This window comes from Pseudophryne corroboree, chromosome 8, assembly GCF_028390025.1.
Source record: "Pseudophryne corroboree isolate aPseCor3 chromosome 8, aPseCor3.hap2, whole genome shotgun sequence".
Taxonomy (NCBI): domain Eukaryota; kingdom Metazoa; phylum Chordata; class Amphibia; order Anura; family Myobatrachidae; genus Pseudophryne; species Pseudophryne corroboree.
Genome location: NC_086451.1, coordinates 101,725,645 through 101,740,204, shown reverse-complemented (window position 1 = coordinate 101,740,204; position 14,560 = coordinate 101,725,645). Strand labels below are relative to the sequence as shown.

Sequence of the window (14,560 nt, the reverse complement as noted above, 5' to 3'; positions counted from 1 at the left end):
ATTGTCTGACAGAATGTGTGTTACACCAATTATATGTGCACGTAACACACATGTAAATGTAATAGAGAGTGATTGTTGGTCGTCTTTTATGGCATGGTATTTGTGGTGTGTGTGTGTGTGTGTATATATATATATATATATATATATATATATATATATATATATATATATATATATATATATATATTGTGTGTGTGTATATATATATTATGTATGTGTGTGTGTGTGTGTGTATATATATATATATATATATATATATATATATATATATATATATATATATATATATATATAATACAGACTATAGAATAACCATTGATTTTATCTAGTAATATTACCATTAAATTGCATCCCATCAATACTAAATGATAGTTTAGTTCCCAGAGTGAAGCACCTGGTATCTGGTCCTGTATATAGGCAGCCACCTTACTTGACTTGCTAGTGCAGTGTACATTACATTATTAGGTATGCAATTATGCATATGGAAAGTAGAGGACAGATACATTTACCTCCTGGAGGAATAGTTTATCCAGACTATATACTTCTTATTGTATTTGAGACATTAGTACATAGTGAAACAGAGAATTATGCCTATGCCAAGCATGTTTAAATTGTTCTACTGTATTAGCTTCTGTCACCTGTGATGAGAGGCTATTCCACTTATCCACTACCCTTTCTGTGAAGTCCTTTTTCCTTAAATTTCCCCTGAACCTGCCTCCCCCCAGTTTCAGTGCATGTCCATGTGTTCTAGGATGTCTCTTTATTTGAAGAATGTCTCCCTTCTTAAACCCTTGATATATTTGAAAGTTTCTATCATTGTCCCCACATTTCTTTCTCTGCTCCAAACTATACATGTTAAGATATTTAGGGGGACATTTACTAAGCAGTGATAAAAGTGGAGAAGTGAGCCAGTGGAGAAGTTGCCCATGGCAACCAATCAGCATTGACGTAACATCTATAATTTGCATACTACAAAAGTATACAGAGCAGCTGATTGGTGGCAATGGGAAACATCTCCACTGGCTCACTTCTCCTTTTTTATCACTGCTTAGTAAATGTCCCACTTAGTTTTTCCGGGTAAGTTTTGTGGTGTAGGCCATGCTCTGTTTCAGTTATCCTTCTCCAATGTATTTGTATCCTTATGGACTTATAGAGCTTTATTCATACCTTTATATATTATGCGTACTGTATTAACATATTCCACAGTAGAGTACAATTATTGAGAAAAACTGATCATAGCATGATAACACTAAAACATACAGTGAAGCCAATGTTGAGTGGGCTCTTATTGTTAGGGCTTACAGACATGAAGTATGTAGCGCTATCACTCTTCCTTTTTCAGGTGGATCTTACAAGAGGCATGATTAGTGGTATTGCTAAACCTGCAGTAGGGTTACAACCATTTTATTTCTCTTATTTCTGGCCCTCACGTGTCCTCCGCTCCTTGTACTTCGGTTTACAGGTTTTAATGATTGAGGTCAGTTTGTCTCAGTGTCACATGGGATAACAATGAACACGCTACACTGCTGTCCTTGGGTGCCCAGCACTGGTGTGCGCTCTCCTCTAGCGCCCACTGCCTGCCAGTAAACCCTGCTAAGGGCAGCCAATCTTGTCTGACTGCTGCCAGCTCACTGATTGTGGGTCCTGACTGTCAGCAGTGGGATGCAGGCCATCACACGTGCTTATATAATGCATGTGGGAACATCCACTTGGGCAGTGTGGGACAGGTGAGTCCCGGGACACTGAATACCAAAAGCCATGTCTACAGGATTGAACTCCTCTTGGCAGCTTTCACTCTAACAAGTCACCTGTAGCCAGGGCAATGCACTATGCATCAACGTGGAACAATCAGCAGCAGCGTGCTGGACTGACTGATGTTATTGGCTGAAATAATGGCGGTGCACCCAAATGTTATCGGTTTGGTGGCAGAAAGAGAGTTGTCAGTGGATTCGGGCTACAGGCCTGGTGGAAGCAGCAGTCTTGTCCGTGACATGAGCACTCTCTCTCTCTGTGGCCAGTCAGGTTTCCTGATATTCCCTGTTCTGGGCAAACCTCCTGACAGATCTCATGATTGCTGGACTGTCCGCGGAGGAATCCTGGATGGGTGGCAACCCTAGATGTATGGCATAAAATACAAAGTACAAATGCATGTCTGTTTTTGTATGTTTTAAATGCACCTGCTTTTGGTTTTTAAAAAAAATTAGGCTAAAGCAAAGTTGGCAGCGACCAGGACCCAAACTACATTTATTAAATAAACTGCAATTGCAACTGGTCAGTAGCATCCACTGTACAACAGATATACGTCACATACTGTACCTCACGTGTCATTTACGTTGTAATTACACCTGTTTTTTAATCATTTATTTTATATGCAAAAAATTCATTTAATATTAGACATCAGTTACCGCAAAACGTTCTCTAGTACAGCAGAAGCAACGCCCCATTTCGTTTATGAAAATAAAACAAAAAATCAGTTTGCCAAAAAGAATTAAAAAACAAAAACATAATATATTTCTGACAAAGAAATTGCCAATCTGCATCTGCAGAACATTTGCAAACAGCCGATGAACAGCAATTTGCTGGTGCTAGGAACCATCATCATCACATTCTGCTATCTGAACTTGCCCCTATGTCATTGCCCCATCTACATGTGTTTGCAGTAGCGCAATCATGGCCTACAGTCGAGTGTTCCCGTCCCAAATACAAGCAAGCATAAGTGGCAGAATCACACAAGTCACTCAAGCAACGCTACACAACTTGGTGTAGTGGTCACTCTGCATCAGTCCCAGTATTTCCCATGCTGTCCTATCACCTTTGTGTTGCCAATGCGTTCAAATTGTGGTCACTTCTTTGTAGTGCAGCTTGCCTTATTTATTTTTTTAATCACTAAATGTGTATGTCTCCCAAAATAGCTGCAAATGTAAATGAATTGTTTAAATATGTACTGACAATACTGTTCATTGTGAAACACAAGTAACCGTTAAACACAAGAAAAACGACTCACTGAGGATTGCTTGCTCCCTATATAGGTTGATATAACATGCTGCAAACACATTAAATTGGCTGCGTGAACATCTGGTGCGTATGAGGACCTGGAGACTTATGTGGAGTTTGTGCTACACAGAGGCTTCCCTGTGGATACCTGCAGAGAAAAGTGAAGTGGAGCTGCAACACTGAAGCCTATTCATCATGGTGAGTGATCATTTAATTTACTGGTGGAGGTAAGGATTTTACCAATGGCACAAGGGCCTTATTTTGTTTTCAAGGTAGTTCTGTGCAATGTACCTCCAAAGATTAATTTTGTACCAAGAATCAGAGCTTTCACTGAAAGCTAATGACGCTTATAATGCAATGTGATATTGATGATAATGTGCATTATTCACAGCATAATGGGACAAAAAAGATTTCAAACTGGAACTGTGCTTTAAAATTTATTCAATTGTTTTTTTTAAGATCATAGGTTATGATTTTAGATCTTGAGACCGCTCCTTCAAAAACAGCATTAAGAATGGTCTGATTTTCTTCTCTCTGTTCTCTCTTATTTGTGCACTGCTACATCTGACGTCGTCCAACACTGGCTGATGCTGCCACTCATTGCGGGCTTCATGTATGGGAATAATGCCCAACATGCCTTGCGTCATTGGTTTCTGCAGGTGCTGTCGGAATATGATCACAGGTACCAACAGCAGTCGTCTTCTGCCCACAATGACAAATATGCCCAAGAATGATCCTATTGTTTTTTTATTGGGTCAGTATTGGGCATCATGGCGCTTTGCGGGTTTATGTTGCGATTTTGATAATAATTTTTATCAGTTAACAAAATGCAAAGTGAATGAACAGAAGAGAAATCTATATCAAATCAATATTTGGTGTGACCACCCTTTTCCTTCAAAACAGCATCAATTCTACTAGGTACACTTGCACACGGTTTTTAAAAGAACTCGACAGGAAAGTTGTTCTTGTTCCAAACAACTTGGAGAACTAATCACAGATCTTCTGTGGGTGTAGGCTTGCTCAAATCCTTCTTCGTGTTATCCTAGACAGACTCAATGATGATGAGTTCTGGGCTCTGTGGGGGCCATATAATCACTTCCAGTCCTTCTTGTTCTTCTTTACGCTGAACATCATTCTTAATGACTGGCTGTATGTTTGGGGTTGTTGTCCTGCTGCATAATGAATTTGGAGCCAATCAGACTCCTCCCAATGGTGTTGCATGATGGATAAGTACGTTCCTGTATTTCTCAGCATTAAGGACATCATTAATTCTTACCATATCCCCAACTCCATTTGCTGAAATGCAGCATCGAATTTGCAAGGAACCTCCACCATGCTTATTGTACTACGGCAAACAAACTGCTTTCTGTTAGAGCCAAATATTTGAAAGCCCACTTGCTGCCATTTTTCTGCACCCCAGTTCCTGCATTTTCGTGCATAGTTCAGTTGCTTGGCCTTGTTTCCACGTCGAAGGTATGGCTCTTTGCCTGCAGTTCTTCCATGAAGACTACTTCTGGACAAACTTCTGTGAATAGTAGATGGGTGTACCTGGGTCCCACTGGTTTCTGCTAGTTCTGAGCCGATGGCACGACTGAACATCTTTCAATTTCAAAGGAAAGTAAGCAGGATGTGTCTGTCTTCTGATGCACTAAGTTTCCTTGGCCGACCACTGTGTCTACGGTCCTTTGCCTGTTTCTTTGTGCTTCTTTAAAAGAGCTTGAACAGTGCATCCTGAAACTCCAGTCTGCTTTGAATTCTTTGACTGGGAGAGACCTTGCTGATGCAGTATAGCTACCTTTTGTCTTGTTGCTGTGCTCAATCTGGCCATGGTGTATGACCTGTCACATGAAACGGTCTTTCACAACCTCACCTTTGTAGCAGAGTTTGGCTGTTCCTCACCCAGTTTTAAGCCTGCTACACAGCTGTTTCAGTTAATGACTGTGTTTCAACCTACATATGAAAATGATTATCGTTATCCCCTGTGTTATCGTTATCCCGTTTGGTATGACTGGTTAATCATATACCTGACTGTAATCCTACAAAATCCCTGATTTTGCAAGTGTACCTAGAAGAGTTGATGCTGTTTTGAAGGCAAAGGGTGTTCACACCCAATATTGATTTGCTTAAGAACTCTCTTCTGTTCGTTCACTTTGCATTTTGTTAATTGATGAAAATAAACTATTAACACTTCTATTTTTGAAAGCATTCTTAGTTTGCAGCATTTTTTCCACACTTGCTTAACACTTTTGCACAGTACTGTATACCGAATATAATAAAAGGCTAACACTGTTCCTCACCTCTATGGGGGGAATGCAGGTGTTTTGCGCGCCGGCAGCCTCTAGATGCCGCCGGACAGAGCAATGCAATTGTTAATCTGTTCGGGCGTACTCAGCACTTGGTGCCCAATGGAGCAACTTGAGGTTCTCAGTTGGACGCCATCTAGTGGCCAGTGCAAAAAACAAATAAAAAACAATAAACACCCCCCATAGAGGTGAGGAGCAGTGTTAGCATTTTTATTATATAGGATATACACTGCTCAAAAAAATAAAGGGAACACTAAAATAACACATCCTAGATCTGAATGAATGAAATATTCTTATTAAATACTTTGTTCTTTACATAGTTGAATGTGCTGACAACAAAATCACACAAAAATTATCAATGGAAATCAAATTTATTAAGCCATGGAGGTCTGGATTTGGAGTCACCCTCAATATTAAAGTGGAAAAACACACTACAGGCTGATCCAACTTTGATGTAATGTCCTTAAAACAAGTCAAAATGAGGCTCGGTAGTGTGTGTGGCCTCCATGTACCTGTATGACCTCCCTACAACCCACACAAGTGGCTCAGGTAGTGCAGCTCATCCAGGATGGCACATCAATGCGAGCTGTGGCAAGAAGGTTTACTGTGTCTGTCAGCATAGTGTCCATAGCATGGAGGCGCTACCTGGAGACAGGCCAGTATATCTGGAGATGTGGAGGAGGTCGTAGGAGGGCAACAACCCAGCAGCAGGACCGCTACCTCCGCTTTTGTGCAAGGAGGAACAGGAGGAACACTGCCAGAGCCCTGCAAAATGACCTCCAGCAAGCCACAAATGTGCATGTGTCTACTCAAACGATCAGAAACAGACTCCATGAGGGTGGTATGAGGGCCCGACGTCCACAGGTGGGGGTTTTGCTTACAGCCCAACACCGTGCAGGATGTTTGGCATTTGCCAGAGAACACCAAGATTGGCAAATTCGCCACTGGCACCCTGTGCTCTTCACAGATTTAAGCAGGTTCTCACTGAGCACATGTGACAGACGTGACAGAGTCTGGAGACGCCAAGGAGAATGTTCTGCTGCCTGCAAGATCCTCCAGCATGCCCGGTTTGGCAGTGGGTCAGTAATGGTGTGGGGTGGCATTTCTTTGGGGGGCCGCACAGCCCTCCATGTGCTCGCCAGAGGTAGCCTGACTGCCATTAGGTACCGAGATGAGATCCTCAGACCCCTTGTGAGACCATATGCTGGTGCGTTTGGCCCTGGGTTCCTCCTAATGCAAGACAATGCTAGACCTCATGTGGCTGGAGTGTGTCAGCAGTTCCTGCAAGACGAAGGCATTGATGCTATGGACTGGCCCGCCGTTCCCCAGACCTGAATCCAATTGAGCACATCTGGGACATCATGTCTCGCTCCATCCACCAAAGCCACGTTGCACCACAGACTGTCCAGGAGTTGGTGGATGCTTTAGTCCAGGTGTGGGAGGAGATCCCTCAGGAGACCATCCGCCACCTCATCAGGAGCATGCCCAGGCGTTGTAGGGAGGTCATACAGGCACGTGGAGGCCACACACACTACTGAGCCTCATTTTGACTTGTTTTAAGGACATTACATCAAAGTTGGATCAGCCTGTAGTGTGTTTTTCCACTTTAATTTTGAGGGTGACTCCTAATCCAGACCTCCATGGGTTAATAAATTTGATTTCCATTGATAATTTTTGTGTGATTTTGTTGTCAGCACATTCAACTATGTAAAGAACAAAGTATTTAATAAGAATATTTCATTCATTCAGATCTAGGATGTGTTATTTTAGTGTTCCCTTTATTTTTTTGAGCAGTGTGTGTGTGTGTATATATATATATATATATATATATATATATATATATATATATATATATATATATATATATATATATATATATATACACTATAATTTCATGCACAATACACAAACATACATTTCCCCATAGTCTTGCAAAATAAGAGACTTTATAATTTATAAGCAATAGAATGAATCTGTTCATTCCTTTTGGTCTACTGTAAATATACCAGGGTGATGTGCTCTTTTATGTGTTGTATTCGTGCTGTTTAGTTCCAGTGTGAGATTTGGAGAAATCTTAATATGATCCATGAATTGGGTCATTTTTTTTGTTATACAAATGTTATTAGTTAGGGGGGAAAAATTCACATAGTTAGGTACAGTATAATTAATATGATTTTAGAACCAGTGCTCCCTGACACATGAGACTTATCCATTCCTGTCATAAGCCAAATAAAATTAAATAGGATTTATTTATTTTTACATGGCACTGACACTTGCAAGAACGAGCTTTCGATGTCTGAAGAGCATGAATTATTAAATAGAGCTAAAGGAGATTTTAAGATGAATATTTTCTGATCAAAACATCGCTAGCATACAGTTGCGAAATTCAAGGTGACTTTGAAACATTTATGCTGCAGTCTGCTGGTGCAGTGGTGGGTTTTGGTATTCTCATTGTCCTTTTCAGCGCTGTCGAGGTGGCTCAGCAGTTCTGTGTTGCATACATTAGGAAAATGTGCAGGTCCTGCTGTTGCACAGATATTGTTATTGTCACTGTGACTAATTTAGACCTTGGTAGAAAAAAAAAAAAACACCAAGCCATGCAGAATATAACACATTTATTGCTTTATTGTGATTGCTACAAGTACATAGAAGATTTAAGTGAATACTTTGCACGTTACCATCTAAAAGAGGGAAATTTATTCCAGTTTCTACCTTTTTGGTTTATGAAACGGACACACGAAAAGGAAAGAATATTATAGGTTATAGACCAGTGCTTGTCAACGTTTTAGTGTCCATGGCTTAAAAGGAGAAGAATTGTAGCTGTGGGGCAGTTTTAACTGTCTGTTACTGAAACACATTATTACATTCGGAAAGGTTTTTTGGGAAAAATATACATGTGTCCTCATACATCCAGCCTCAATACACTACACATCGCAAAAGGTCTGGCGTGAGTGAGCCGTCAGGTCCTGTGCAACTCTGCTAACGTCAGATGTCTTTTTGCTGAAAGTGCATCTTAGTCATAATGCAATGTAACTAGGACGCACGAGGAGACTGATATGATTAATTTGATGTATGACACTTGTATATTGTGTGTGACTCGGTCTGTTTTACGAAGCTGAACAGATGGAAAAAGCTGTTGCTACTTTGTAGCACTTCGTGTGTCACATATCCGATTAATCGGCACAGTCTCCTCATGCGTCCTAGCCGTGTCTAAGACGCATTTTCGGCAAAAAAGATGCCCGACACTGTAAGTTTCCCACGGGACCTGGAGGGCCAAGAGGTGTTGTTTGGTGTGACTACAGCAAAGATGCATGAGGACATGTCTGTATGTATTAGTTGTGTACATACAGTATATGCACATATATTTGCAGTCCATTTGTATAAGTTATAGATTATTTTTTTTTGTGTGCCATTTACGGTTATTCGATATTTTCTTATTGCTTTTGTTTCTAGGAAACTGTATTTCTTCTCTCTGTCTACATCCACCTAGTAATTGTCCATTATTTCCCGAGGGCATATACAGCATTCAGGAACACGATTTGCCTGCCACAGTAAGAGTGCTGGAGGGCCATTCAATATAGGAACATGGGGTACATGGTCACCGAACATGTTTGACACTGTACTGGGCTTAATAACTGCACAGGATGAAATGACTCTTCAATGCTATCCACCAAGGAGGAATTGCACAAAATTGTCTTACACGCTACATTCTTGCAGGCCATTTATGCATCATTTATAGGTTCCTGACAAAATGTTTATTGTTTTGGAATAGTCAAAGAATTTAACTATACGGTCCCTATACTGCCTATGATTGTACGTAGTCATTATGAATGTAGATCAAAATGTCAAAATTCGATACTACATCCACCTTCAATTGGATACTGTACCTCTGAGAGTACATGCATATTTATCATAGTGTTCATTCTAGCACCCTGCACCTGTAACATTCTGTGATGTTCTACTTTCCTGCTTGGGATGTCCCTTTCTGCTTTGGTGCTTCTAGCACACTCTCTGGTCTATCTCAGCACTGAGATCAGGTCCAGAGGGTCATATGTATCAAAAGGGCAGATGTATTAAGCCTGGAGAAGTGATAAAGTGGAAGGTGATAACGCACCACCCAGTCAGCTCTAGGGTGGCCAATCCCGGGATTGGGAGCATCGGGATCCCAGTATTTAGGCCAAAAATCGGCCGTGATTCAATCCCAGGATTGGAAGCTCCAATCCCAGTGATTGAGCGATCATGCGGTCCTATGTTTTTTTTAAAGCCGGGCAGCGTTGAGCGTCCTCAGGACGCTCAGATGCTGCCTGGCTCCCTCCTCCCGGCACTCCTTGCGCCACGCGATAAAGTGGAGAGATATAAAGTACCAGCCAATCAGTTCCTGTCATTTTTCAAATCCAGCCTGTAACATGACAGGAGTTGATTGGTTGGTACTTTATTTCTCTCCAAGCTATGATACATATGCCCCAGAGTAGGCAGGAAAAGGCAACTGCATGGGTTTTGACTGGTGCAGGGTGCTAGAATGAACACTATGTCAGGGTAATGTCTGCTCTGCAATGGAACAAGGCCAATACATGCCCATGAGGCTTTGAATGGTGTTTATAAGAACTGGTGTACATGTACAATGTACCATAAAACCCATGGCAACCAATCAGCATTTTTCATGTTTTATTTTGTTAAAATTATCTTTATTGAAGCATTATATGCATACATCACACAGTATACAAGAAAATACATTTATTCAATCTGTATGTCATCTGGCAATGCAAGTATTGCACAAGATCGAGATTAATGATTCACTTACACACGGTGAGATTTTTCTTTGCGTTTTTGACTATATAGTTAAAACCGCAAAGAAAGTTAGTGCAGATCGCAAGGTGAAAGTCACCTTGCGATCCCAATGCGATACCGATGCATGGTCCCGCGCGGTCGGTATCGCAAGCCTAGTTAGACTGTGCAGGCAAGTCCATTTTGACTGTCATATAAAAGATAGTCAAAATTGACACTTAGCCAAAATTGGACAAAGCCAGTATCGGAAACAGTCATATGCTTACGTTACCTATCTAGTCCCTGTCGCATAGTGAGAATCGGGCATAGCCCACATCTCAGCGTGTGTATGCACCTTTAGATGGAAGTCGATTGTTTCAACTCGAATCACAATATCATTCTTCACATATAAATAGGTGATATATAATGCTGCAGATAACAAAATAAAAAAATAAGAGAAAATAGAAGTACGGACGCACATCTCTTCCCTTTTAGTGGCTCGTTTTTATGAGTGGCTTTAGCGGCTCATTTCTATGGATAGTGTAGATATGTACAGTAACTTTCCCAAATTATTAAAAATGTCTCCACTATCTGTTCCCTTTCTAAAGTTACTTCAAACCAATCCATGCGTAACAGATAAAATGTTTTATTTTTATTGTTATTTACAACATGACGGCAAACATCTGGTTACTATGGATTACAGCACATTTTTTTTGACCACAGCTTTTCCTAAATGTCACGTATGCATAAGAATTCAGGCAACAATATTATTATGTTATTGATGTATCAAAATAATTTTGACCTGTATAGGTCAATGAACGGGTCACCCAGAATAATTGAAGCGGACCTTGGCCGGGACCCTTCTTCCGGCGGGGTGAGCATTCCTGTTGCTCATGGCGCCCTCTGCTGGCTGGCTCCAGCATACTCTGTAAGTCTGGCCGGCCATCAAAAAGGTCTGGGAGAGCACTGGATAGGTGTTCAGAGCGCATATGAACACTGCTCTCTAATTAAAACATACACTGAGACATTATATTTGCGCAGATCCTGTCAAGTTTTTAAGTGCTCATTATATGCCGTTATCGGTAAAATCACCACGCTTGTCTGGCTGCGATACCTGTGCTACAAAAATTAGGCATAGGCGCTTGTAAAGCTGGGAAATTGTAAAGGGTATATCAGTGAGACCAAAATAATGAAAAAATATATTCATTGTTTCCAAGAAATTAAATATATATGAAAAATGGTATATGCAGTTTAAGAACACACATTAACCTTGGGTTATATGAATGTAACTTGCACACAAAGAAAACCCTGAAAAGAGAGAATCTGCATCTTGAATCAATCCTGAATACATATAGAATGTCAGATCACTGCAGCCTTTCCTATGTGAATAGCATTAAACCTTGTTGAAATTCCCCTGCAGTTGCATCTGCTGAGTCTTTCTGTTACATTATCCAGCTTTTCAAAAAACTTGTGGACTTCAGCTGGGCTGTCCTAGATTAAACCTCAGATTCTAAAGTACTTTTAATGTCATTGTTTTGACCCCTAGGTGAGATTTTCTTTTCTATGGTTAGCGGTACATCATGTGCTGGGAGAGGAAGGAAATAGCTGACCTGCTTTCAGTGTATGGTAGTGCCAAGCAAAAAATATTATACTGAGGATACCCAAACTGTTAACAGTGACAGCGTTGGAACACGGTACCCTCCTTTTTGTATAGGAAATATAATAAATGCTCAAACCACACTTTAATATATTGTGGATTAAGTGATATACACAGTTATGATTTAATACCCTAGGGACATTGGAACCAGACACACAAAAAATGTTCCCATACGGGTTGTGGTGGCCATGCCAACAGAAAAGGAATCTGCGTTCAGTGTTAATATGAAAGTATCTGTGCCCTCTCATTCTTCTCGCTTTGTTCTGCTGTTCTGAACAAAGCATGTGCATTGACCTACTGAAAGCACCAAACAATTTATAGCCTGTGCCCTATTATAAAAGTGCCTTCCGAGCAAGGGTATAAGGACATCTGTCTCAAATAGCGAGCGATAGAAAATGTGGTGCATCCACTACAGTACCAGCAAAATGATGCGCACAGCACATTTTATAACTGGCTCAATGTCGGCACGCAGAAATGTACTTTGCTGGATTAACAGTTTTTGTGTTATTAAGTGCACATAATAAACATACATTATATGTAAACAATTGAAGGGGAAATACAAAGAAGGCTGAAATTAGAGGACGTATTACTTTTCTATAAAAATACTTAATACATTGACTTAAAGGAAGATCTCCATCTGCTTAATGGAAATGGATTCAGAACGACCTGGAAGAGGAAGGAGCCTGAAGAGGAAGCGATGGAGTTGTCAGAAACGCATCTACAGATGTGTCCTCATACAGTTTTGCGCCAGGTTCCGTGACACTCAGCTTGTGCTAAGTGTCTTTTTGCCCGGATTTGCGACTTAATCACAATGCGATGCAACAAACCCGCTCCACCAGACTGCACTAATTACTTTGATATGTGACACTTGTACATCTGTGTGCGACTGAGTCTGAATCTGTATGTGAAGTGAAATTATGCAGCGGACGCAGCATTTTTCACGCCCAGGTCCCTTGGTGCCTCGTATACAGATTCAGGCTCACAAACAGGTGTACGAGTGTCGCATATCAGATTAATCAGTGCAGTCTTGTTAAGCGGTTCTGTCACATCGCATTGCGACTGAGATGCAAGTCCGAGCTAAAAGACGCAATAAAGGATGGCACAAGACGTGTCACTGGTCACTCGCACCAGCTTCTCGCACTGCATGACGTATTGAGGCTAGGTATACTGCAAAGTATTTTAGTAAAATGTATTAATGTAATGTATTATATTTAATGGTTCACCTTTTAAATCAAAGCTTTATTTTGTTCTGTTTGGCTGTTGTGAAGTTGCATTATTAATGCTGTGCTTTTTATTCTTTTTTCCATTAAAGCGATCCATCCGATCATTTGCTAATGATGATCGCCATGTTATGGCAAAGCACTCCACAATATACCCCTCTCCAGAGGAGCTGGAAGCCGTCCAGACCATGGTGTCTACAGTGGAATGTGCCCTAAAGCATGTCTCAGACTGGATGGACGAGGACCATCAATGTGTGACAGTGGAGAATGACCTTCAACCTAAACAAGAGGACCAGGACGAAAGCTCCAAGTAAGACATGATTGATGTTGACTGGCTTTTATAGCCCACACATGCTGCGTAGTTACAAGCTTGCTGTACACACAAAAGCCAAGTTTATGACAATAAATAAAGTAACCATTAAATTGTGTTACAGTGAAGATCCCTTATACAGGCTTCCAATCTAGACCGTGGTTTGAAGCTTTGTATGCTGCATTTGTAAGTCTGATTCTTATTAATTTTGATATGCAGCAGTTTATTTCAGTTTGGCAGTGCTTACTGTCTGCAGACAACAAACCTAAAAGGGCATTTCTTCCTTTACTAAACTATGGGCAGATCAATTAATATCCTACGGGAAGGGTTTCAAAACTCCAGTCCTCAAGGAACCCTAACTTTGGCCAACCGGATTTTACAATCTTATAGGCCCTACACATTAGTCGATTTCACGGAACGATATGAACGTTCTCGTTCATATCGTTCAGTGTGTAGGCACCAACACTCGTTCATCGTTGGTGTCGGGACGTTTATGCATGCAGGCCAGTATGGACAATCTCGTCCATATTAGCATGCACTGCTATGGAGCCGGATGACGGGGGGAGTGAAGAAACTTCACTCCCCCTGCCGCCGGGTTGCCTTTCGACCGTATCCGCCGTCTGGCAACTCGGCGGCGGATCGCCGAGTGTGTAGGGCCTATTAGATGATTTTTGGTCTGAATCTGTGATCTGTGAACCCCATACATTGCAGATTTATTTACCCAATCATCTGCAAAATGTAAAATTGTCCCAATCGATTGCTGATGTATGGGGGCCTTTAGGTGGGTCCCTGAGAACTGGATATGGGAAACACTGTCCTAGAAGGTGATTTCAATTTGGAGCGATGTACCGCACTTGACCATTTGTTACAGTAGGCAATCTTCGCTAATTTTCCTGCAAACTTCACATTGGCTGCGAAGAACAATTAATGAAGATACTGATTGTAAAGTGCCTTTTACTTTCAGAGGCCTTTTTGTACACCATGAAGAATGAAATCCCCCACTAAGATCAATTGACATAATGTAAACCCATATCTTGTTGCTTAGAAGATACAGGTTCTTGACTGTAAGGAAAACTGTACATGGTGTAGTCAGGACATAATAGAAAATATCAGAACATTTTTTTTTTTATTAGAGAAGTCTAATAGTTTCATGGCTTATGGTCCTCAACAAATGTGTTGAAAATCTACGTGTGTTGAACAAATGTGTTGAAAATTTTGCAAACCTGCAACTGAAGCTTAATTAGGCCCTTTATTTCCTGTTGCTTTTGCAGTGAATATTCAAATGAGGTTTTTTTAATCTTTATCAGAGAAG

At 40.8% G+C, this 14,560-nt stretch overlaps 1 protein-coding gene across 5 annotated transcripts in view; it reads left to right on the top strand.

The window, feature by feature from the left end:
• The window catches only part of STRBP (spermatid perinuclear RNA binding protein), a 540,853-nt gene that overhangs the window by 185,875 nt on the left and 340,418 nt on the right, over window positions 1-14,560 (top strand). For all 5 annotated transcript variants that reach the window (XM_063936846.1, XM_063936847.1, XM_063936843.1 and 2 more), the window contains exons 3-4: window positions 3,030-3,192; window positions 13,031-13,248. In XM_063936846.1, the coding sequence (XP_063792916.1) occupies window positions 3,190-3,192; window positions 13,031-13,248 (221 nt within the window). In that variant the 5' untranslated portion in view covers window positions 3,030-3,189. The remainder of the gene's footprint in view (window positions 1-3,029; window positions 3,193-13,030; window positions 13,249-14,560) is intronic.